Here is a 26736-nt window from a genome sequence, read left to right as displayed (position 1 = left end):
AATTTGAATATTTCACGTAACACAAAATAGCATGGATATACTGTTACATGACATATTCAAATTGAAGTGACAAAGACTGGTACAGATACAGCTGGACACATAAAGTTTAAATCCCTTATCCAGCAGTGGGGTTGTATTGGGGATTTACTAGTGGCTTTAACACTATGGACATCAGTCACTTTCAGCTTTGGCAGCTCCTCCAGGTACAGGGCAACTAAAGCGATTGATGATTAAAAATGATAAAAAATGCTTGAAACACTGTATACAAAACTGAACCTACTATATTTTTAACAATATGTACAAACATAACTATGAAGAGTGAAGAATAAAGAGTGTGATGTGAAATCTAAATGCAGCTTAGCGCTATGGTGAAGTTGACAGCCGGAAGTAAACGGACGTCACACTACATTTACAGTGTGTGCCCCCTAAATTTGTCTGCTTGCACTCCTAAAATTGTTTGCTTGTTTTAAGAAAAAAAGTTAGTTTGGATTCCTATATCTATATCATTTTTAATTTCAGACACATCAGTCCATATGACAATTAAGAAAATTTAAAGACAAGACAAAGAATGGGAGGAAGTAGCCTACACTGTACAGTACTTAACCATAAGTTACCCTTGCCATTGAAAATACATTTTATATAAATATACACAAACCATACATTTAAATAATTAATTAAAGCACATATGAGACTGCTTTTACTTAAGAAAGAGACCATGACTGTATTCAGTGCCAGTACTCGTAATAATAATCATGTGGCTTGATATTTACATTTTTCCTCGGCTAAAAATAAAAGATAATTTTATATAAAATCTAGTAAACCTGTCACAACAAAGTTTGGATTGAACAGAATAACACGGCAGCAGCACAAAACCTGCTGAAGTCTCCTCCTACTGTTGTACACTGGTGCAAACAACTTTTTACAGTGGTTATACACATGCATCGCAGATACTTTTGTTCTACAATTTTAATTATCTTAAAGTTATTGAATTACGTCACATAAACCAAAGTGAAGGAGTGACAGATAGAGACATTTGCGGTTTAAAAAAAATAAAAAGAAGAAGTCACTGCAGCTCGACTGAGACAAGACCAAGTCCTTTAGAATATGTGTGAAGTACTACAACACTAATATGTATTTATTTATATATTTATTTATTAATAATACTTCCATCCTGACTGACTGGTGCTCAGGTTTCTGCTGCTGCTGCTGTGTGTTTAACCGCGTTAGTTAGTTCAGTTTGTACAGGATTAAAGTCCTGTTTGTTCAGGTTTTGCCCCTGTTTGTTGTTTTTAGTCTTAATTCGACATGAACTCTAACAGTTGTTTGGGTGAAGAAAGACCGCTGCTCAAAAAGTACAACCCCAAAGTTTTACTGTGACGTTCGACCTGCACAGTTCAGTTTAACTGTGAGCTAATAATGCAATGCTAATTGTTAACACAGCAAACTGCTCAGTTTATTGACATTTGTGCTCAGAGATATAGGCTACACATTGCAGAACAGGAGGCCTAGTCATTGTCATCTTGATGGATAAATAAATAAATAACAGTGTCAGTGGATCAACTAATCAATCAATTGATTAAATGATCAGTCACTCATCCTGATCGGTAGCTGTTGAACACAATGTTTTCAGTGACTGACGTTGTGTTGTGGCTGCAGCAGAGACAGGTTGTTATTGTTGCCGATGGCGAACGTTGAGGCGCTTTCTTCGTCTTCAAGCTGTCCATCCCTCTCCTGGACTTGAGGCATGAAATCTTATCATGATGTATTTGTTTCTGGGGCTGCACGATTAATCTTATTTTCATCCTCATCTAGGGATGTCATGGTAATAGATTTTTTTGGTACGATTATTGTCAGAGAAATAATCACGGTTTATCACGATTATTATGAATTAATTAATTTCACAACACTATTAATGTGTAAAATCAAATACTAGTTAAAGGGACAACGAGGAGTTTCTATTTGGTTATAAAAAAGTCTCATATTAATGTGGATGAATCTACGTTACCACTTGTTAATGGCTCCATTTTAGATAAATCTATGGTTTTGTCTCTATCGTTGTTTTGTTATTATTAGTGGTGGTGGAAATGCTGGGCGAGCCGACCAGCGTTTCTTTACTTTCGGTTTTGTGGCGAGTCATGAGAATAACGCCGCCGAATCGCCGTTTATGGTGGGAACTACGACGGTATGTGATCGTCTTCCAACCTCTGACTTTAATTCTTGATGAATGAAAACATGAGTCTGTCTTGCGCCGGTCAAAGAATTTCACGGTGCGGAGGCTCATAGATGTAGTGTGAAAACACTTCACTTTTACAAAACTCCTCGTTGTCCCTTTAAAATATACATTACTAATGATAAAATATTTTAAATATCTATTAAAATATGACCAATTATTAATCCGCCAGGGGAAGTATTTGAAATATTCAAGTCATTAATTGTCATCGATACCAAATGTTTTACCAAAAGTTAATTTTAATCTTTTTTTTTTTTTTTAATTACAAATGACACTCTAGCATTTAAACTCCTACCAATTCAATGCTACGTTACTGTAGGTAAATGGACCGGTATCTGTGCATTTACCCTTTACTTTGGCGCCACATCTGCCGACACGGTTCATAGTACATAATCTTTTATTTTTTTGGAAAGTGACAGTATTTAGGAATCTTTGTGATCAATTAATTGTGGTGTTTAATACCGCGATTAATTGACACAAGGAACTGTACGGTCAATATACACACCTGAGTATTTGCTTATTTATTGTACGTCATATCGTCATCGCACATCGGACATTTTACCTATTTTTTTCTCTCGGTATTTATTACGATGTGTATTTTCTTGCTGCTGCTGACTGTGTTTCAGTGTGGGAGGACGACATGAGTTCACCAGGCCGAACTCTTTCTCTATTTGTGTCATTTTATTCAAAGTAAAGACGGTCGTGTTTCTCTGTTCCACTACATTAGACTGTGTTAGTTAGGACTGAACCGGCCAGAGAGAAGGAGGAAGCAGCATCTACATCTCCACCTGTTTGTTATCATAGTAAAACATTTCCTGCATGTCAATGTTTCTGTAGGTTGAACAGGTTGTTGGTGAATATTTATCTTCCTGCTCTGACAGTTTTATTGCTCTGACTGAATAACTCTGAGCTGAGTTCACGTCGGCTCAGGTGATCTGCTGCAGGTTGGTGTTTCACTTCACCGCAGCGCTGACAGACGGACGAGCCAACGTACGAGACGTGTTAACGCAGAATAAACGACACAGAGTTTGTTTTCTCCTCCACTTTCTCACCGTCGTATCATTTCATTAAACCGCTCCATGTGTTCACCATCGGTTCAGTCGCCATCGGCTCCATTTCTACTCATTTAGCTTCCTCCCTTTAGCTTTAGTTGCAGCTCAAACGTCAGGAGGCCGTGTATTTCTTTGCTACGTACAAACGGCAGACTGACAGGCTGCTGATATCTAGGAAAAATATATGCCATAATTTTATCACAATCCTGATAGGACGAATCTCCTTGTTGTTTACAACTACTTCCGGGTAGAAAACCAGCATGAGAACAATAGTGACGGACGAGAGTTTCACTATATATATATAATTTTTCATGTTACTATATCACCGTTTAGACTAATCTGATGTTTGTAAAGTCTATAAAACCAACGATTACCATTTCTGTGTGCACATTTTTGTAATGTCATGGTTATCATAGATTAGCTGGGCTAACGGTTAGCTACCTGTTTAACTTTAATAACTCAGTGACTCAATAAACGCTCCATGAAAAAATATTTTCTCCAGCGGATATCTTAGTTACAACATGACTGAGCTAACTGGAGTAGTTTCATGTCGTGTCCCACAACGGGAGGGTTTTAACAGCTGACGTCCTGGTGTTAGCTTAGCTACCGCCGTTAGCTTAGCTACCGCCGTTAGCTTAGCTACCGCCGTTAGCTTAGCTGCCGTTAGCTGTCCCTGTCAGCTGCAGCCACTGATGCTTTCTAGACTCTGTGATTCCCCCAAACTGAATAAATACAACACATAGCAACACAAAACACACACACAGAAATAGTAATGTTTCTTCAATCATTTCAGATTTGTCTAAACGGTGATAGGGCGTGAAAAAAATGATATATAGCTAAACTCTCGTTCGTTACTATTGATCTCATTCAAATTACAGCTGGTTTTCTACCCGGAAGTAGAATGTAAACAACAAGGAGATTCAGTCTATTGGGGATGGTTTCATCGCCCTACGATGGACCTGATGACACGTTGGCTGGAAACTGGTTGTCAAAGGTCGCTGTCAGAACAAAAACACTTGTTTGCAAATCATCTGTTATGACAATGACACAATTGAACACCAGAGTCTAATGGGATAAAATAAAGAAGTAATGACACTTTGTAGCCAAAAGGTAAAGTTAAAAAACACGTGTCACCGTTATGGCAGAACAGGTTTGTGTCACAAGCCACAGCCTGTTTTATTTTAAAGGCTCCTTAAAGGAGAATTCCGGTCATTTTTCACCCCTAAATCGTTAGACTGTACACTTTATGAGTTCAGTGGTGTCTCTAAGGATTCCAGTCATGTACCAGAGATATTTGATAGTTTTCTGAGTGTTTGTTGTGGTTGAAAGAATTGCCCCCATGGGTTAGCGTTGTGGCTATCCCTAGCGCCGTCTAGCCATGGTAACTCTGGTTTGCCTGCATCAATTTTAGTTACGTTTTTTGCTCCATCAAACACTGGGTGACCATCAGGACAACGATTTAGGGGTCAAAAATGACCGGAATTCTCCTTTAATGTGTGTGGGTCCTTTTCCTGGACAGGTGGATCCTTAGCGGTCCTTTTTTTTAGATTTTAAAACAATGTAAAGCAGGTTTTCCACTACCAGTTGCCATTACTTTGCACCTCTTTCCACTACACAGTTACAGCTCTGCTCGACTCGGTTTAGGTCCTTTCCCACTACAGTTTTTCACATTTCCTCCTCAGCAGTTATGCGGTCGTCATATCACCGTGGCTACGGCCGCGTCGTTGTCTCGCTCTCTCATTTAATTGATCAAGAATGAAAGTCTGAGGTTGGAAGACGATCAGATACCGTCGTAGTTCCGTCCATAAACGGCGTTATTCCCGTTTGACCCGCCGAGCAGCGTCTGCAAAACCGAAAGTAGGAAATGCTGCACGAGTCGACCACTAAATAATAATAATAAATAATTCAACGAATCATGTTAAGCACAACTGTGTAGATTTATATTTTTATATTTCAATGAATCATGTTAATCGCAGCTATATAGATTATATACGTATATATATATATATATATTTTTTTTTTACAATTTAAATAATCATGCCCAACCCTGTAACTATGTACCTTTTCTGTTATCTACTGGTCCTCCGTCTTTATGGACTTTTTATGTTAATTGTTGTGTTGTTTTGGGGACTACGGATGTAATTTAGCATATACTGTGGGTACTCTAGTACTCACTGTTCATTAATATGCATTGTCCCGACTAAATAAAGTAGTAATAAAGTAGTAAAAAGTAAATAAGAATAATAAAATAACTGTAAAGACAAAACAATATATTTATGGAAAATAGACTAACTAAATGGAATAACAAGTGTGGGTAACGTAGATTCATTCATTCATTCTTTTTTATAGCCAAATACAAACTCCTTGTTGTCCCTTTATTTAAATAGTTTCAGCTCATTTTGAGAGTCCTACTAGTTCAGCTGTTAAAACCAGGAAACGTAGCATTAAAAACCCACATCGGTTCGGTCGACACAGTCGGTACAGTAAGAGTTTGGTCTGCGGTGTTTAGTTGAAGAGAAGTAAAAAGCAGCTGAATGAACGAAGACGCTTTGACTGAGAGATTAAACTGCTGACTCTTAAACACATGTTGCTTGTTTTGCTTTTCTTTTATCCATAGAAACAAGTTTGACAACAACTGATCTTTATCTCTCTCTCTCTCTCTCCTGATTGGCTGCTTCGAGTTTCAGGTTTTATAATTGGGCGTCGTCATCCGTCTCACTCTCTCTCTGTGTACAATGAACTCCCAGTTACTTCCTGTTATAGGAAACAGGTGGGAAACTGGGAGGAAACTCGGACGTCACGCGGCCGTTTGACGTTCGGTGTTGGAACATTTCAACAGGAAACGGCTCAGAGGTCGATCAGCTGTGTTGACCTGCAGCCTCACAGTCTCCACGCGGCCCGAAGCTAAAACTCTATTACTGCCAATAATACATATTATTGATCATTTACACTCCTACTATAAACTTATTTCATTTTTCTAATCTGTCATTACGAATCAAAATTCAGCTAAAAGTGCAGCCTGAGGTCGATTTACTGAATGTCAACTAGGCCTACGACCAAAACTAACAAAATAAACTAATAGACAATGCATTTTCTGTATGCACCTGCAGCATCTGCTTTTTTGGTTTTGGTTTTAAAGGGATAGTTCGACATTTTGGCAAATTTGGCGGAGTTGTTTTCGAGGCGAATGCAGAGACCGCTTGCCGAAAAACTGTTTTGCATGAATTTCCCTCATTTTTTTTAATCAAAAAAAGTAAAATTTACGAGACAGAGTTGTTTTAGAGGTAAATTCATGCAAAACCGCTGATGCGCGTTGCCTTCAGGGACAGTTTTTCATCAAGCAGTCTCTGTATTTACCTCTAAAACAACTCTGTGTGGTAACGTTGTGTTATTATCTCATAGCGTGGTGAATGTGCAGCTCACAACTTGTCCACCAGAGTGTTGTGGAGTTGTTGGATTGTGTATTTGATGAGTTTGATGAGGGAAACCAAGAAATCCCATAATGAGCCTCCATAGGTAGCGTAGCTCTGAGCAGCTCACGGCTCTGCTCCGCCGTTCTAAAAATAGCTTGCACCGACAATTAAAGGTAACAAACCTACTTCTATGACTATAGGGAATTATGGCAATGGGCCAATTTGCCAAAATGTTGAACTATCCATTTAAATTAACTGCAACAGCAATGTGCATCAACAACAATTAAAGGTTTTTTTTGTAATTATGCAGAATTTCTCTAGGAAGTTACACACTATAGATCTAAAAAAAGTGTATTGCTTTTTTGGTTTTGTTTTGTTTTATATGGTTTCTATGGTTACAGGTGCTTCGTTCTGTCCGTATGATGATGATATTAAGTGTTGTGATCGTGTGTGTGTGGTGTCGTCAGCTGTTTAACGGAGCAGCAGCAACAAACTCTATTGTCTTTTCCTCTTTCTATGAGTTTTCATTCTGCTGATAGCATCTCACCGTGTCTCTGAGGTGTCGAGGTGTCGAGTTGAATCGACGTCGTCATCTCATCTCATCTCATCTCTCTGGTTCAGCTTTTGAGTTTGAGTTTGTGCAACGCTGCGGTTGTTGTTGTGTTATTATCACAGACTCGGTGACACAACTCAACAGTTTAACGTCAGCCGTCTGTTGGTCAAGAACAAAACTCATTCACATCAACTTCCCTAACCCTGTAATAATAATAATAATATATGTGAGTTAAATGGAAACCCAGGTGAGGTCACGTACTATAGCAGGCAGCAACAATTGTGTTTTATATATTTATTTTCTTTTATATTTTGGGAACATGAGAAACCGTGGGGTGAATTACTTTGTTTTCCTGTCGTTTGTTGCTCAACGTTGATGAAACGGTGGAAACAGCAGCTGGTTTAATTCATTAATTTCTCAGTCGAGTGTTAGTGAGGATTATACTAGTCTGTTATATCATCATAAAAGCTTCAGACTCATGACACTGAACGCCACAAATTAAGACCTGTGTGTTCATCATTTATCAATATAAGTATTTATAACATGGCATGATAAAATATTTCTTGCTGTCTGGGTCTGGAAAAGTTTTGGAGTTTGCTTCTGGTCATAAAGAGTCTCATATTAATGTGGATGAAGCTACGTTACCACTTGTTAATGGGTCCATTTTCGACAAATACTGTATATCGTTTTGTCTTTATAGTTATTTTGATATAAGATATCCTAGTTTCGATTTTCTGGACCCTTAATTTTCAGTCTTTTTTTTCTCCTCCATGTTGTTTTTGTAGTTTTGGTCTCTTGTTGTGACGGACAGTTGCTATAGTATTTATCACAGATGAGATGAGGTTGAGCGATTGAAACCTTTATTTTTAGATTCAGTTGTCCGAAACAAGCAACAGTTTAAAAAGAAGAGGCAGAAGACAGTCAATTAAAAAAAAAAAAAGATAATTGGTTAAAGGGATAGTTCAACATTTTGGCAAATTGGCAAAATTGGCCCTTTGCCATAATCGCTATAGTCATAGCAGTAGGTTTGTTACCTTTATTAAGGTAAATACAGAGACTGCTTGATGAAAAACTGTCCCTGATCAGCGGTTTTGCATGAATTTCCCTCTAAAACAACTCTGTGTGGTAACGTTGTGTTATTATCTCATAGCGTGGTGAATGTGCAGCTCACAACTTGTCCACCAGAGCGTTTTGGAGTTGTTGGATTGTGCATTTGATGAGTTTGATGATGAGGGAAACCAAGAAATCCCATAATGAGCCTCCGTAGCGTAGCTCTGAGCAGCTCACGGCTCTGCTCCACCGTTCTAAAAACAGCTTGCACCGACAAATAAAGGTAACGAACCTACTGCTACGACTATAGGGATTATAGCAATGGGCCAATTTGACAAAATGTTGAACTATCCCTTTTTAAAGAAAGTTAATTAGCTAATAAGGTTAATAAATTAATGAAAGCACAGCACGAGAGAGGCAAAACCAACTTCTGAAGAAAGTATTAAAGTGCCAAGTCATAGTTAAAAAGAGAACCAAGTCCTGTTGAACTAGTTTATTAATATTTTTTTTAACAGTGTAATCTTTCTGACTCCAGCAGCTGCGTTTAGAAAGTGATGGGTACATTTCTTCTATCAATCGATTGGTCAAAAAAAGGATTGTAAAGCTGATCATGTTGAGTTTTCAGTGAAATATGAGGAAAAAGGAAAATCAATAGGCTGGAAGCTTCATTTACCATCATCATACGGCGTTAACGGTTGTGTTATATCGTACTTTTAAGTTGTTTATTAGTCATTAAGTAAAATATAATCATCAGGGTAATAATCAATAATAGTAAAAAATCAGTGATTAGTTGTTGCAGCTGTGACGGCGGTTGGTTTTTCTGTCCGCAGCCACAGTGTCACACAGTCAAATGTCACCGCCAGGACAGGAAGGAAGTAAAGGGCTGGACTACCAAAATAAAGCGCAGTGCTGAGAGGAAGTGGAATTTTCCTCTGTAGATGAAAAGCAGCAGCAGACGTGTTTGCGTTCACGTTCACGGCCCAGAAACCTGAGCCTCGGTCGGTCGGGCGGGCGTTGGGTAAAGGCCAAAGTGTCAAAGAGGAGAGAGATAGAGAGAGAGAGAGAGAGAGAGAGATAGAGAGGAAGTGCAGAGAGGAAGTAGTTGCCGCCATGAGGAAGTGACGTGGAGAAGCTGCAGAGTGTAAAGTCCAGACATCAGCTGACTCGGCAGAAACACAGACACAGGACTTTGACTGCACGGTCACCGGAGATAAAAATAAATAAATCACAGCTCCAACCAGGCCTGGGTGGAAAAAATAATAAATTTTCCAATTAATATCGATCTTCATTTGAAAGATCCGATATCAATTCATAAAAGTTTACTTCTGGAGTGGGTCATGTTGAATAAATGTGTATTTATGTGCAGTAACTGCTCTTCAGTCCATTTAATGTAAACATGAATGTTTTTAATAATACACCAGGTTAGAGAGTTTCCATCTTTGAACAATTTGCAGCTTTATTTTGGTGGAAAATCTCTCATAACCAAGCAAATTGGTATTTAAATGTCCTGGAAAACCTGGAAAATGGTCGTTGACCAATCAAAAAAGCTTGAGTTTTCCTGGAAAATTAACAGCCACCAGAGCTCTGTTTGACTTGTTCAGACCTCGGTAAGGATTTCTTTTCCAAAGACGGGCCGAAAACTTAGCAATTTTGAGTCGATGAGTGACAGGTAGAGGAGCAGCAGCAACAAAAACGACGTATTTGTGTTCTATGATAAATTTGTTATGATTTCTAGGGTTCACTTCCTACACAAGTATGGAAAAGTATGGCATTATTTGATTTTGTACATTCCCAGGTCTGGAAAAGTATGGAAAATGGAAACTCTTGTATGGAAATATATTCATCTTACTGTAATACCTATCTGGGTTTGGTCTTATGTGAAGTTATTTGTGTTAATTATTTAGTAGGCTATGCGCTATTAGCTATAAAAAATTATTGGTGACATAATGGCATAGAATTAAAATAACCAAACATTTAATTGTATGATTTATTTACATGATGATACACATCTAATGACACAAATGTCACAAATTATTTGAATTTTTTTTCCACCAAAAGTCTGGAAAAAGTATGGACCTGGATTTCTAAGCATGTAAGAGATTATTTCATAAATTAGAGCCATAGACTGCACCTTTAAAGCCCCAGTGTGTAACTTATTTGTCTTTTTATTAGCAAAAACCAAACATGTCTTTCATAAATCCGTATTTCACTGAAGTGGAATCTCAGCTGCATCCAAATGAAAGCTTTCTGGTTCCTTAGAATGAGTTGTTACAAGTCGTTACAAATACATAAGTGGGTGACGCACCGAACCGAGGCGGCCATGTTGCATCGTGACCGTAGGTAACCATTCATTCAGGTGCAGTTAGGCAGACGGCCGTCGGCAAACCAACCGGATGTCGTTTTACTCCACCAGAGAAAGACGGTAAAACAATAGCTACCACATCACCATGACAACATGTTGTCACGCCTGTATTGTTTTGCCTCGTGCTGGCGGACCACTTGTTTATCCTGTTACATGCAGCGTCTGTTGTCCGTCTGACGTCTGCCCCATTTCACCTGAATGCAACATCAAGAATACGTTCAGATATGCAACCGCACCGCTAGATGGGGGGAATTCCTACGTACTATACCTTTAAATCAGACTTCTGGGTGTGAGAGAGAAGAATAAACATGGAAACAAACTTGTTAAATGTACAAAGTAGGTTTACAACTGTTGAAAAGAGCACAAAGCATGAATGGGACGGGGGATGTGTTAGTGTTTGGCGCGATAACTAAATGTTTGTCAGACTGCAACGGATGAAAATGATTTCAAGAAGAGAGTGGGAAGGAAATATCTCTAAATGAACTATCTCTCAGGAGACTTTTATTCGTGCAAATGGATGAAAACACAGAGTTCAAATCAGCTGAAGCGTTAATGAATGAAACCTGTTGACTGGTTGATGGTAAACACGCCTCACCTGTCCAGACATGAAGCTTCAGTCGTCACGGGAGACGACGCCTGGCGAGCCGGCGTCCCCGTGGACCGTCCTCCTCCTCCTCCGCCTGCAGCAGCAGCAGCCGAGCGTTAAACGGTGTTTACATGCAGCCGCCTGTTTACTCACCGAGCCAGGCAGTCGCCAAGGGTTACGGGTTCGACCTCACGGTGTCGTCACGCGGGTGTGTGGTGGCGTTAAGTGGGAGGAGGCGGAGGGGTCAGAGGTCACATACACACACACACACACACACAACAACTCGAGCTTTAACACTTGAGCTTGAGTTTCTCCTCAGCAGAGGAGGGAGCTGCTTAAAGCTGCTGCACCATTTAAAGACTTTTACTTATTTAAAGCAGAAGTAAGCGATATTTTTGTGTTAATATAAGTCTTAAATAGTTCTATCTTCCGACAGCAATCACTTCTATAGAGTGTTTGGTCTGAAACACGGGTCTGTCAGTCACTCTGCTCTGCTCTGAGCCCAGGAGAAAACTTTCCTTGTATCCTACAGTTTTTATCCAATGAGGAGAGAGAACGGCATAAAGGGGCAGTCCTCTCTGTGTGTGCAGCCAAGGGATGCGCCTGAATGTGGTGACGTAGGGACGAGGACTGTTATGGTGCGTTCAAGGCAACCCGTAACTCGTGTTTTTCCGACCTGTGAAGTGGTACCAGTTCGATCTGGTACGAGTTCACGGGTCAGAAGTTACGAGTGGCCGTTATAGTGACTTTCACAGGTAAAACAGGTCGGCGAAACACGAGTGGGTTGCCTGGAACGCTACAAAGTCGTAAGTCGTGACTTGAAGCTGTAATTTACGGTTTCAAAAGCCTGCCTGGAACGCAGCATTAGCCAAAACGACCGGACCACTTACTTCTGCTTTAAGGCAAGGCAAGGCATCTTTATTTATATAGCGCATTTCATACCAAGGCAACTCAATGTGCTTTACATAAAGACAAAACATTAAAGGGACAACGAGGAGTTTCTATTTGGTTATAAAAAAGTCTCACGTTAATGTGGATGAATCTACGTTACCACTTGTTAATGGGCCCATTTTCTATAAATATATCGTTTTGTCTCTATGGTTATTTTGTTATTATTAGTGGTGGTGGAAATGCTGGGCGAGCCGACCAGCGTTTCTTTACTTTCGGTTTCGTGGCGAGTCATGAGAATAACGCCGCCGAATCGCCGTTTATGGTGGGAACTACGACGGTATGTGATTGTCTTCGAACCTCCGACTTTAATTCTTGATGAATGAAAACATGAGTCGCCGGTGGCTCATAAATGTAGTGTGAAAACGCTTTGGCTTCGCTTTTCCAAAACAAAACTCGTCCCTTTTTAAAAAAAAAAGAAGCATAAAACAGAACAAAACACAAAAAACAGAGTTAAAAGCAAGAGCAGCTCACAGTTGGGGCTGCTCTCAGTTCTGCTGGTAGTTTGTTCCAGTTGTGTGCAGCATAACGGCTAAATGCTGCTTCAACATGTCTGGTTTGAACTCTGTAAGGGAAAACTTTAAGGCAAATGTGAAGAGAGAACAGACGTGTTGTTGAGTTTAGACATGAACAGAGGAAGAGAAGTCTTAACTGACTTTAAGTGATTCCCTAATTAAAAGACTGAGGTCAGGAACGAACGATGCAGGATTTTTACTTTAACTATGCTACATTTGTACTTTAATGAACCAGCTCCAGAGTCCTAGTGCTGGTTAAATGAATGACTTTAAAGGGATATGCCAACATTTTTTTTTTTTTACGTGTCTTGCCTCACTCCCGGGTCCATGACCAGCAGATAGACTCCATCCTTTCGACTGTGCGTGCAGTAACAAGGGAGATAGAGCCGTATCGCCCGTAATTAGCTTAGCTCAAACACTGGAAGTGTATGGGTGGTGTTAGCCTGCCTCCTACCTAAAGTCGCTAATTAGCTTAGCTCAAACACTGGAAGTGTATAGGTAGTGTTAGCCTGCCTCCACCTAAAGTCGCTAATTAGCTTAGCTCAAACACTGGAAGTGTATGGGTAGTGTTAGCCTGCCTCCTACCTGAGCTGAAACCAGCAGTCAGAAGCTGATTTCATTTTAGCTCTAAACTCTGTAAATATATCACTTTATCCACATTTCAAACATGTTTAGGTGAGAAAGTAGCCGTTTCGATCAGCAGTGTGTCGTTAATTTGTCTAAATACCAGCTGTTTACAATTTTGTTCGGATGAATTCGGCGCTACTCAAGCTAGCCGTTGTGACCAACGCACTTCCGGTTACTTTCACAAAATAAAACACCCGTTGCCCTTTACAGAAAACCATGAGGATAGAATTTGTGCTTTTACTTTGAAACAGGAAGCTAACCTACCCTCGATGTAGCTAGCTTGAACCAAAATAAAGCGTCTTTGCTTGAACCCTCCGTTTTGACCGATCTCGTCCCGTTAGCGGCATTTGACCGCTCAAGATGCCTTACCGGAGAGTTTTGTCAGCTCTGAGACGAAGATCGGCCCGCCGGTTTCCGTTTAGAGTTGCTGAAGAGTTTCTCTGATGACTTTAGGTGGAGGCAGGCTAACACTACCCATACACTTCCAGCGTTTGAGCTAAGCTAATTAGCGACTTTAGGTGGAGGCAGGCTAACACTACCCATACACTTCCAGTGTTTGAGCTAAGCTAATTAGCGACTTTAGGTGGAGGCAGGCTAACACTACCCATACACTTCCAGTGTTTGAGCTAAGCTAATTAGCAACTTTAGGTGGAGGCAGGCTAACACTACCCATACACTTCCAGTGTTTGAGCTAAGCTAATTAGCAACTTTAGGTGGAGGCAGGCTAACACTACCCATACACTTCCAGTGTTTGAGCTAAGCTAATTACGGCGATACGGCTCTATCTCCCTTGTTACTGCACGCACAGTCGAAAGGATGGTGTCTATCTGCTCCATGGATTGATTTCTCACCGGCTTTGTCAAAAATAAATGCACATGGAGGAGAGGAGGGTTAGCGAAATAGAGGGAACTTGCATAGTTCCCCTTTAAAGCTGTTGCACATTTCATCGGGGGGGCCACCACGGAGGTGCTGCTGCAGGGGGTAGGGCTGGGTATTGTTGAGAATCTCACGATTCGATTCGATTTCGATTCATTAGGTCACGATTCGATTCGATATCGATTCGATTCGATATTGATTGAAATGCTTCGATATCGATTCAGTATCAAGCAGAAATACACAAATAAGAGTACCAGATTTTTTTTTTTTTAATAATTATTTGTTTAGTTTCATGCCTTATGAACAGCCATAGTATAACTCATAGCATAACAAAATATGACACTGCTTTAACACTGAACTACAGTGCAGCTAAATTTAAATTAGGCTATGTGATACTTTCCTCTTGGAAAATAACTCATAACATTTTGAGTAATAAAACAATACAAAACAATATTATTAATAATAGTTGACTGCACAACTGAAAATATTGTAGCGACCCCGCAGTAATGTTCTTGTTATGATGTTTAAGTTCTGTGATTTCTGACTGACTGTCAATGTGTATGGTACGGGCAGGTGGGATGAGAAACTGAGGGGCTGGGATGAGAAACTGAGGGGCTGGGGTGAGTGTGAGGAAGACAGAGTCCTGTCTGTGTGTAGGTGAGTGAGTGAGGAGGAGCAGAGGAAGAAGTGAGAGCAGCTGTCAGATAAGTTCAGGGTTTCCCGCAGCGCTTTCCTGTTAAGGCGGCCGCCTTAACAACAAAGAGCTGCCGCCTAAACTAACGTCTTAAAAAAAAAAAAAAAGTAGCGATATTCGCTGCTGCCGCCGCCGCCCCCCCCCCGTCGGACGATGGCCGCATCCTCTCACACACATACACACCACAGAGAAGCACGCATGCATAACAGCAGCGCGTGTTGAAAGCGAAAGTTAATACGGCACGGCGCGGTCAGAGCGATAGATATGTTATATCTATCGCTCTGGGCGCGGTGCGTCCCTCCCCCGACGATCGATCCCCGCTGCTGCTGCTACTCACTCCCATATTGTTATGGTTTGGTCTAGTGCGGCCCCCGTCCGTACAGCGCGAATCACACGAGGGTGTTGCTCGCAGCGCCCCCACTGGCCAGGGGCTTGAATCGATTCAGAAGATTGCTGAATCGATATTGAATTGCAGAGAAAAGAATTGCAATGCATTGCTGAATCGATATTTTTACCCAGCCCTAGCAGGGGGGTCGTGGAATTTTTGGTTGAGTCGACAATGTTTTATATCTTTTAGTTTCCACATGTATGTTTCAAATAAAAAGGTCAGTTTGAATAGTTTGTTTGCATCATTATCATGCAGTTGACAGACATAGTTGATACTGGCATTAGGGCTGCAACTAAAGATTATTTTCATTATCGATTAGTTGTTCGGTCAATAAAATGTTTGAAAATGTCTTGTTTTGTCCACAAACCAAAGAGAGACTCAGTTTATTGTCATAAAGGAAACAAGAAACCAGAAATATTCACATTTAAGAAGCTGGAATCAGAGAATTTGGACTTTTTTTTTCCTTAAAAAACTACTCAAACCGATTATTCTATTAGCAAAATAGTTGACGATTAATTTAATTATCAATTATTGTGTGATTTATCGATTAATTGTTGCAGCTCTAAGTTTACAAGGTCTGTTTATGAAAGGCAGAGGCGTGATCTACTCTACTCACTGTACCTTGCACCTTGTTTATCAGTTTTGGGTCCTTGGCCTGAAAAACATTAGCAACCTGTCTCTAAATAATGTTTTTGCTTTCTAAATATGTGGAAAACAACCAAACTAAATCAAAACAAAGATGATAAAGCTGCGTTCAGGTCACAGCTGAAACTAGAGTCACAGAAACTTTTGATTTTTTTTTTTGCTTTTGAAGTGGAGTTGATCTGAATTTACTGAGTCTGAACGCTCATCGCTGAAAACGGTGAAAGTCAACTCGACTCGGCATCAGTTTTTCCCCTGAGCTCCTCAACCACAGTTTGTTTGAACTGAGGAGGCCACAGGGTTTTTCTGTCACTTCCTGTTTGTTTGTTGTCACCGACTATCGCGTGTCAGGAAGTGACCAGAACTCACACCTCTGTGAGTGAAGTGTGAAGCGGGAATGAAACTGATGCAGAAGAAGCTGCAGAAGAAGCTGTTAACTCCCTGATAATCGTACTTGGTATTATTGATTCTGCTGCTGAACACTTTTTGGTAACACTTTACTTGACGCCTATCTCTATAACGCACTATAACCATACTTATAATGAGTTGTAATGCAGTTATAGCACTGTATAACTATAGTTATAAACACTCATAAATGATCATAATGCTTTATAACAATAATCATAACACACTATAAAGCATTTTATCATGACTTATAAGGTCAGGTATTATAATACGTTATAATTATTATCAATAATGCATTATAAATATAGTTATAATGTGTTGTAATTGGCTTATGGACGTGTATAACTATCATTATAAACACTCATAAATGACCATAAGGCTTTATAACAATAAGCATAACATATCAGAACATTTTATAATGGCTTATAAGGTCAAGTATTATAATAGAGTTATAATGCTCTATAATGTGTTATTCTTATTGTTATAAAGCGTGTTTATAATGGTTATACATGTCTATAAGCCAATTATAACACATTATAACTATATTTATAATGCATTATTGATGTGGGCAGTTGGTGAGTTACTAACAATTATAACATATTATAATACCTGACCTTATAAGTCATGATAAAATGCTTTATAGTGTGTTATGATTATTGTTATAAAGCATTATGATCATTTATGAGTGTTTATAACTATAGTTATACAGTGCTATAACTGCATTATAACTCATTAAAGTGTTACCCACTTTTTTTTTTTAAATCCAAAGGTAATAAAGCTTAATTATTCATAAGTAATTGTTGATCTATATACAGATGTAACAGATGTGCAGCTCAAACAGCTGAATAATAAATGACGAAGAGCTGCAGGTTAATTTCCTCTGAACCCGTCGTCGATGCATTAATTAATGCACCGAGCTGCCGCCTCATTACATGTTTGTATTAACGAGCAGCTGTGATGTCATCGCCGCTGCATAAAATATATAAAAGGTGTGAAAAAAAGAAAAAAAAAAAAAGCAGCTGTGTTTTTATTTTAAGTTTTGTCGTGTGCTCGTCTCTTCGTCCTCATTAAGTGAAACGTTTGTGGCCGTCATCGGGTTCTGTGGGCTGTTGCAGAACGAATAGGAAGTCTCCACCTGCCCCTCCCCACCCCCACCCCCCCTCAATCAGACCTCAGCGGTGACATCCCATAATAACCGGGCCATAGAGACACGAGGCCCTCTTTTTAAAAAAAACCACTTCCTCCTGGGTTTCCTGCCCCTGTAGAAATAAACAATTTGCTCATTTCCTCGTTCCACATCAGTTTGACGTTTCTCACTTTTCTGCAGAAACCGACACCAACGACACGCCCTGCCCTTCAAAATAAAACACGTCGCCCTGCCCTTCAAAATAAAACTAACCAGGGTATCCGCTGGGTCTTGAAAAGTATTAAAAGGTGATAAATCAATTTGGGGAAAATTAAGACCCTTAAAAAGTATTAAAAAGTATTTTCACGACTTTATAAAGTCTTAAATTTTGAAGGTATGTTTTCTGAATTAGCCGTCCAAGAGTTTGAGTCCTAAAAAACATTGTAAAAGTGTGTGAATTTATTCATTTTATTAAAAAACAAAGATGAACTGGTACATAAAAAAGAAAAGAAGATGGTTTTTTTTGTTTTTGAGAGTGGAGCAATGTTTTTTTTTTAATAAACTTTGCCTTTGATTTATTATCCTTGAATTCTGTTGTATCATAGTGGTCTATAGTCTTTATCACAAACTAAAACTGTTAAGTTAAAAGTGTCACTGATGTAAATGGTTACAGCTTGAAGTGGCGGTGAGGTGTTGAAAAATATTGATAAGGTCTTGAAAAAGTCTTAAAAAAGGTTTTAAAATTAACTTCAAGATTCCTGTATAAACCCTACTAACTCTCTCTTCTCTCTCTCCTCTTCCCCCCTTCCTCCTCTTCTCTTCCTCTTTCCAAACTTCAAGAGTTTTCAAGAAGTCGAGCCCCAACTGTAAGGTGAGTGAGGCCAGGAAGCAGCAGCTGGTTGGCCGAAGCGTCCGACCAATAAGGACAAAGTGCTGATGTGTCGCTCTGACTCTATAACTCTGACTCTCTGTTTTCTGTTTTCCTCGACTGTGATTGGCTCAGGTGACAGTTTACCTGGGAAAGAGGGACTTTGTGGACCACCTGGACCATGTGGACCCAGTAGGTGAGTGAATCGGGGGGGTTGAACGCTTTGTGGTGGGCCGACCTTTGTGATGATGATGATGATGACACGTCTTTGTCTTCTTCCTTTCTGCCGACAGACGGCGTGATCCTCGTCGACCCCGAGTACCTGAAGGACAGGAAAGGTGAGTCCACTTCCTCCTCCTCTTGAGCTCCGGAGCCACTCGGTCTCCAGACGCTTCAGACCGTTTTCACTTTGTCCGTCTTTACACTACGAGGTTCAAGTGGCTCAGATCGGACCTGAATGAACGTGTAAATCGGATTCAGGCCCCCGTCGTATGTGGAAATAAATCAGATACGAATCGGATATCTGTCGATGCGTCTGTAGTCTAAACGGGTATCTGATCTTTCCTGGCAATGCGAGTCATACGTCATCAATAATATTAATTCCCATGCCCACACGTTTTGCTGAACCTCTGTAGTAGAGGTCTTCGGAAAAACCAGAGGTTCCGACCCGACCCGACTCGGGTCTTGGTCTCCATTCACAAGAAGTGACTCTGAGGCCGGGTCGGTACCGGGAGAGTTTGTCTCGGGGGTCGGGTCTCTTATGGCACTTTTCCACTGGCACGGCACGGCGCGGCACGGCCCGCTTTTCCTGCTTTTCCACTGGCCCTAGTACCTGGTACCAGGTACCATTTTTAGTTCCTCCTCGGCCCTGGTTCCAAGCAGCCGAAGCGATACTAAAACGTGACGTCAGCCGACTGCCTTCCACTGATTGGGCAGAGCGTCAGCGCGAGCGCGACGTCGGACATGAGAATCAAACCCAGAAATTTCAAAAACAGAGCGGCAACAGCGCCAGCTGATCTGTACCGAGACTGTTGTTGTTCCTTCACCTGAGTTAAATGTTGCTGTGTGTAAAACCACCGTGGTCTGTTAACAAGGTGCAGACGAGTGAGTTTGGAGCTGACAAGCGGAGAGAAACAAGACCCCCGTGCCGACCCCGCCCCCGCTGAGGAGGAACTAGAGAACTCCGCTGTAGTGGAAAAGCACCTTTACCGAGCCGTGCCGTGCCGTGCCGTGCTGTGAAAGTGTAGTGGAAAAGTGCCATTATTGTGTCACGGTTCTATTCTGAGCCGGTTCCGACATATCTCGGTGCTGCTCGGGTCCGGAACTCATATTTATAATAACAGCTCGGGGCCAGTCGGCTCCAGGTACAATTTTCACGGGTCCATTTCGGTTCGGGTCCGTCAGATTGGACCCATGAAGACCTCTACTCTGTAGCCTGTGATTGACACGTGGGTCTGACCGGGACGACCATGGCCAGCTGTGGTCACTGTCACAGGATTATTACAGTGGTTCATTTTCGTGGTGTCCGTGCGTCTGTTTTTTTCCCCCCTCACTACATATGACATTTATATGTGGTGAAAGAGAGAGACGCGCCGGAGAAACAGCAGCTTTCACGTTTTCCTACCGGCAATAACTGAAACGAACCGATTGGAAATCAAAAGAGAAAAAACAGACAATGTACTGGTACAGAGTGACACCTGTGTTCAGTAATATTGCACCGTATTATATTACCCTGTGTGTATTGGTTTCGTTTTATATTACTGTCTACTTGTTATTGTTTCTGTAGCGTTGTATGGATGTCTCTCATTTAGTGTAATGGTCCGGTTCTGTTCTCTAGGTGGATACATATATCGTGTTTCTATGGACGTCTCGACCTCTGTGTCTTTTGTTTTGTTTTGTGTATTTTAATGACCTGAGGTCTTTTTAACATCCTCCCGGAGGACTACAGTTGTAAATGTGTAAACAGTGAAGTGTTGGATATAAACTCTGACTCACCTTCGTTTATAATTATCATGGAATTAATTATAACGTGACTGAATAAATCTCCTATCTTTAAAAAAAAGTTCACTAGCTCATTTCCTCTTCAGTGAGTTGTTATATATGCATATAACATGTAAATAGACAGTCAAAGAGATCGGATATAGGCCAGGCCTGCAGTGTAAAGACAGCTGACTGATTATAGGTTATTGATGGTTTATTAAAGCGAAGGGGCCTGCAGACTGTGAAGCCGCTGTGTCCAGATTGTAATGACATAATCGAGGCTGTAATTAATGAATCCAACCAGGTTGTAATTGAGTCGATCAACAGACAATTGAATCTCCAGCTAAATGAATCATTAATGAATTGATGGTTTTAGATGCTGTCAGATTCAGATTCAGTTTCAGTTTCTGCCTCTGATTTAAAACCAAATGGAAAATTCAGATAAATCCATTATGTATTCAAATAAATAAACAAAAACAGACATCTAGTTTTCCTGGTTTCACTCACCTCTTCCTCCTCTTCCTCCTCTTCCTCCTCTTCCTCTCCCCGTAGTCTTCGTCACACTCACCTGTGCGTTCCGATATGGCCGCGAGGACCTGGACGTGCTCGGCCTCTCGTTCAGGAAGGATCTCTACATCTCCACCTTCCAGGTCAGAGGTCACCTGGAGTTACCTCATTTACATGTTTTACAGTTTGATTTGTGGCACATTTTAAAGGGATAGTTCAACATTTTTGGCAAATTGGCCCATTGCCATAATCGCTATAGTCATAGCAGTAGGTTTGTTACCTTTAATCGTCGGTGCAAGCTATTTTTAGAACGGCGGAGCAGAGCCGCAAACTGCTCAGAGCTACGCTACGGAGGCTCATTATGGGATTTCTTGGTTTCAACAGAGCTGTTTTAGAGGGAAATACAGAGTCTGCTTGATGAAAAACTGTCCCTGATCAGTGGTTTTGCATGAATTTCCCTCTAAAACAACTCTGTGTGGTAACGTTGTGTTATTATCTCATAGCGTGGTGAATGTGCAGGTCACAACTTGTCCACCAGAGCGTTGTGGAGTTGTTGGATTGTGTATTTGATGAGTTTGATGAGGGAAACCAAGAAATCCCATTAGCCTCCGTAGTGTAGCTCTGAGCAGCTCACGGCTCTGTTCCGCCGTTCTAAAAACAGCTTGCACCGACGATTAAAGGTAACGAACCTACTGCTATGACTATAGGGATTATGGCAATGGGCCAATTTGCCTAAATGTTAAACTATCCCTTTAAGAAACTTTAAGTGGGAATTAAAAGCAGAGAAATGGTTATTAATCATTTCAAACTGGCCCAAAGTAACAATTGTGTAGTTAAGTTACACAATAGATAACTTTTTGCACTTTTCACCATCTGTGATGAACATTTAACTACATTTTCCCATAATAATACATCTTGGGGCACCGGCATCGACATTGAAATCGCTTTACACAAACAGCAGGGACGTTATAAAAGATTTAGATAAAGGTTAACATGTTTTATTTCATGTGTTTTTTTTACTTCAGGCCTTCCCTCCGGTGCCTGAGGAGCGGAAACCAAACAGCCGGCTGCAGGAGAGGCTGCTGAAGAAGCTCGGCCAGCACGCACATCCCTTCTACTTCACTGTGAGCGATACAATGTTTTTTATTATTGATTATTGTGTGTTTTAAGACGAGACTATATTCTGAAGGTTTTTACTGAGGGGACTGTTGATATATCATTCACAGCCTCATTTATACAACGTTTTATTACTAAAAACAGGGAGAAATTAGATGTTTTTAGGGCTGGTGACAGTATTTTCTCATTTACTGAGTGTTAAAAAGAGAAATCCAAAATCCTCCTCTGTAAAAACTTCTGACTCTAATATGTCAACAAAATAAAACAAGAATTGTGAAAGTGGCTTTATCCATTGTTCAGATAGATTTTGGTTCTGGAAATTAGCGCATATTTCATCAGATATTTCCTCATTTACATATTTAAACATAAAATTTGACAAAACTTGTAATACAAAAAATATTTGTCTTCATGTAAGTGATGAACTTGGGAAGTTCCATAGTGATATCTGTTAGTTAAATGTTTTTTTTTACCCTATTCACCTGTAGTGTAATGGATTTAAATGGATGGACTGACATCAATGATCTTGTTTTTATTCAACAAATGAGCAGTAAAATATCACATCTGACAAATAGTTATGCTGAATTGTGATGAACTGGTCGGTCCTGTTGCAGGCGAGCGCTGCCCCCGCTGGTCAGAGACGTGAATCACAGGGTTCAAAGTTGAAGTTTGTTTTCTTTCTTTCTTTCTTTCTTTCTTTCTTTCTTTCTTTCTCTCTCTCTCAGATTCCTCAGAACCTCCCCTGTTCAGTCACTTTACAACCCGGCCCAGAGGACACTGGCAAGGTAACACACACACACACACAGATTTAATTATTACCCCGGATAGTCGACTATTTGACTGTGTGAGGACCTTCCTCCTGCTGAACATCTGATTTTACAGAGAATTTATTTGTTTTCTTATAATACAGCTCTGGAAAAAAAATAAGAGACCACTTTCACAAATGTTTTTTAAAGGATCTCTACATGTATGACAGTCATTCTTTTCTTTTCTTTTCTTTTTTAAACACCAACACAAACACAACTCATTCTCCTTAATGAGACACTGATGAGCTCATCACCTGAACCACATCTGGTTTTATAGGAAGATTATAAAAACCACTGCTGGGATTAAATATGGACATTATCCCACAAAAACTGATTTATAAACTCTTCCTGAGTTAAAATATTCTTGCTGTGTTGTTTAGGAATAAATATGAACATGTTTTTCTTTGCATTATTATTATTCAAGGTCTGAAAAGACTTGATATTTTTTGTTATTTAGACTAGTTTAGTCATTTTCAGCCAATAAAAGCTCTAAATGACAATATTTTTATTTCAACTTTGGGAGAAATGTTGTCAGTAGTTGATAGAATAAAACCCAAAAAATGTAATGTCATTGTACTCAAACACATGTATATGTGAGACTGTTTTGTCATTTTTAAGTTTTTATTCAATTTCTTATGTCAAACATCATACAAAAGACAAGATCAAACTTCAACACAAACAAATCCACCATATTAAAACCAGAATACACAGAATAAAAACAAAATATGCATATATATAAAATACATATAAGATACACGGGTGTTTCAGTTTTTTTCTCTGGAGCGGAAAAGACGCAAATGAGATCATGAATCAATGAGGAAAACAACATTTTGATTTTGATTGATTCAGATCCCCATTAGCTATGGCAATGCCACAGCTATTCTTCCTGGGGTCCATACAACATCTTTACAATGTATCAATGCAATTTATGTCTCATACAATATAATCCATGTTCAAATAAAACATCAAACACAAAAAATAAAGTAAAATAAAATAAAAGATAAAAAATACAAACAGATGCACAACACAACAGTACACAGACAATACAAGACAGCTCCCTAGGTCAGTAGTGGTACGCAGAATTTACTTACATATCATAATGTCAATACATGTCTACATTATATATTATTATATTATTATATTATATTTAGTGTCACACAATAAGTTTCAATAGCCATTTAATATTACATTCAATGCCATCGGAACTCAGTCTCAAAATCAGATTTGACTAAATTATGTGTGACATGATTTGACGATTGGTCGACTAAAGGCAAAATCTGGCAAATCAGATTCGACTATGAAAATCCTAGTAAACGCTGATACAGTCAGTTTTGTTTTTAATAAAAGCTGAGAACTAATTATTTAAATGGATCCTGGAAAGTTCCTTGCAGCGTTGACGGAGTCAGTGATCTCTCTTTCTTTACTTCCTTCTCTCCCTCTCTCTCTCTCTCTCTCTCTTCAGGCGTGCGGCGTCGACTTCGAGATCAGAGCGTTCTGCGCCAAGTCGATAGAAGAGAAGATTCACAAGAGGTGAGAATCTCTCTGCTGCTGCTGTTTAGCTGTTTAACACCGCTGATGCTGCACCGAGGTCACATGACAGGACACGTCAGCTGACCTAAGCCCCGCCCCCTTCTCTCTCCCTCTTTCCTTTCTTCTTTTTCTCTCTCTTTCCTTCTTTCTCTCTTATTTTCTCTCTTTCTTTCCTTACTTCTTTTTCGCTCCCTTTCTTTTTCTTTCTTTCTTTCCTTCCTTCTTTTTCTCTCCGTTTCTTTCTTTCCTTCCTTCTTTTTCTCTCTCTCTTTCTTTCTCCCTCTCTTTCTTTTTACTTTCCTTCTCTCTCTCTCTTTCTTTCCTTACTACTTTTTCTCTCTTTTTCTTTCTTTCTTTCATTCCTTCTTTTTCTCTCTTTCTTTCCTTCCTTCTTTTTCTCTCCCTGTTTGTTTCTTTCCTTCCTTCTTTTTTTCACTATCTCGCTCTCTTTTTACTTTCCTTCTTTCTTTCTCGGTCTCTCTCTTTCTTTCCTTCTCTCTCTTTATCCCCCCCTCTCTCCCTCTCTCTCTGTGTTTATGTATGTATGCATGTATGTGTGTTTATGGTGTGGGTTTTAAATAAATAGATGAGTCTGTAGTTGGGTAGAAGGAACAGCTGATAATGTCCTGTGATTGGTAAATAAAGTGTGGTTGTAAAAATAAAAAAAAATCTCTCCCTCCCTCCCTCCATCCCTCTCTCTCTCCGTCTCTCTCAGGAACTCAGTGCGTCTGGTGATCAGGAAGGTCCAGTACGCTCCGGAGAAACCCGGTCCTCAGCCGATGGTGGAGACGACTCGCAGCTTCCTGATGTCGGACAGATCCCTGCACCTGGAGGCGTCGCTGGACAAGGAGGTGCAGCTGAAATATTTATTTATTTATGTCCACATGAGAAAAAAGTACAAGGGTTTGTTGCACTAGGGACATAAACACAGCCGGTGCAGTCGACATCAGGAGTCGGTCAGATACAAAGAAAGCGCCTGGACGGCTGCACACGGTTACATACATGATGATCTACAGGTCAGATATGAAGCAGAAAACATCGAGACTGAGCAGTTTCCAACAAGAGCCGATACTGAGCAGCACCTGGCCAACTGTTTAGCTCTTCTTTTAGAGAGGCCGGCCGTCTGAAGGCCCCTCACATGCCCCAGACTGCCAAATATAAAAACTAAAAGTTTACATTTGTAGCCCAGCTGAGAGATGATCTGCTTCAGCTGCTGGTATTTTAGCACTTTGGTTAGAAAGGCCTCTTCAAGGCTGTAATCAAAGGGACAGCCGACCTCCAAAATGAGCACCTCTTTATGCTTTTCATTAAAGGGATAGTTCACCCAAAATTCAAATTTCACTCATTATCTACTCATCCTCATGTCAACTAAGGGCTGTGAGAAGTTTCAGAGTCCTCCGTGCCTTCTCTGAGTTACGGGGGGGTCCGCGCAGCAGTATTTGTCCATATAATGGTTGTGAATGGATACCAACTGTCTTCGTAACAAAAAGACACACCAAAAAACATCCAAATACCTCCATGCTGCTCGTATGTAATGTCCATCTTGTATTGAAGCCCCGACATGAGAAATTGTCCCGAAAAAAAAATTAAATAAGTCTATATTTCAAGCTTGTTTGTAGCAGAAGCTCCCAGTGTCTCAGGTCACTGCTCTTCCTGTGGAGATTTGCACTGACCGGCGGAACAATTTCTCATGTCGGGGCTTCAATACAAGAGGGACATTACAGACGAGCACTACGAACACTTTTGGTGTGTCTTTTTGGACGAAGAAGTTGGTATCCATTCACAACCATTATATGGACAAATACTGCTGCGCGGACCCCCCCGTAACTCAGTGAAATTTGAATTTTGGGTGAACTATCCCTTTAACAACAACAACATCAGGGGTGTTAGCTGTAACATTAGAGAACAATGAAACATTATTACACAGGCTGAACATGCTCGGCTTCACAGTAGAATGCTTGTACAGCTCGATGGAAGACCATTGTCTCACTAAATACACAGTTTTAAATGTCTTCCTCTCCTCTTCTTCCTCTCCTCCTCCTCCTCTTCCTCTCCTCCGTGCTGCAGCTGTATTACCACGGCGAGCCCATCAGCGTCAATGTTCACGTCACCAACAACTCCACCAAGACGGTCAAGAGAGTCAAGATCTCAGGTGTGTGTCTGTCTACACACACACACACCTCTTGTCTTATTCTGGCGGTGAAACTGTTCCAGCTTTTATTTTGAAAGTCCAGCTCAACTCAGGTTTTATATTGTTGCTTTTGTTGAATTATGAAAGTAATGTCTTTACCTCTCTCTCTTTCTTTTTCTCCTTCCTTCCTCCTTTTTCTCTCTCTCTTTCTTTCCTTCCTTCCTCCTTTTCTCTCTTTCTTTATTTCTCTCTTTTTTCTTTCATTCTTCCTCTTTCTTTCTTTCCTTCCTTCCTTCCTTCCTCCTTTTTCTCTCTCTTTCTTTCTTTCCTTCTT

The 26736-nt window shown here is 40.2% G+C and overlaps 1 protein-coding gene and 1 long non-coding RNA gene across 5 annotated transcripts in view; both read left to right on the top strand.

The window, feature by feature from the left end:
- The window catches only part of LOC146974014 (uncharacterized), a 189253-nt gene that overhangs the window by 147900 nt on the left and 14617 nt on the right, over positions 1 to 26736 (top strand). The gene's annotated exons all lie outside the window — the stretch shown is intronic.
- LOC146974015 (arrestin red cell) overlaps positions 1 to 26736 on the top strand; it is a 36832-nt gene that overhangs the window by 1734 nt on the left and 8362 nt on the right. For all 4 annotated transcript variants that reach the window (XM_085797054.1, XM_085797055.1, XM_085797053.1 and 1 more), the window contains exons 2-10: positions 18308 to 18338; positions 18471 to 18531; positions 18629 to 18673; positions 20868 to 20965; positions 21848 to 21946; positions 22661 to 22720; positions 24204 to 24271; positions 24987 to 25122; positions 26339 to 26423. In XM_085797054.1, coding sequence (XP_085653180.1) covers positions 18308 to 18338; positions 18471 to 18531; positions 18629 to 18673; positions 20868 to 20965; positions 21848 to 21946; positions 22661 to 22720; positions 24204 to 24271; positions 24987 to 25122; positions 26339 to 26423 — 683 coding nt within the window. The remainder of the gene's footprint in view (positions 1 to 18307; positions 18339 to 18470; positions 18532 to 18628; positions 18674 to 20867; positions 20966 to 21847; positions 21947 to 22660; positions 22721 to 24203; positions 24272 to 24986; positions 25123 to 26338; positions 26424 to 26736) is intronic.

The sequence above is a fragment of the Trachurus japonicus genome, chromosome 14 (assembly GCF_045865225.1).
Source record: "Trachurus japonicus isolate A0001 chromosome 14, Traja_1.0".
Taxonomy (NCBI): Eukaryota; Metazoa; Chordata; class Actinopteri; order Carangiformes; family Carangidae; genus Trachurus; species Trachurus japonicus.
Note: the sequence above shows the minus strand (reverse complement) of the source record. Positions and strands in the feature narration are given on the sequence as shown.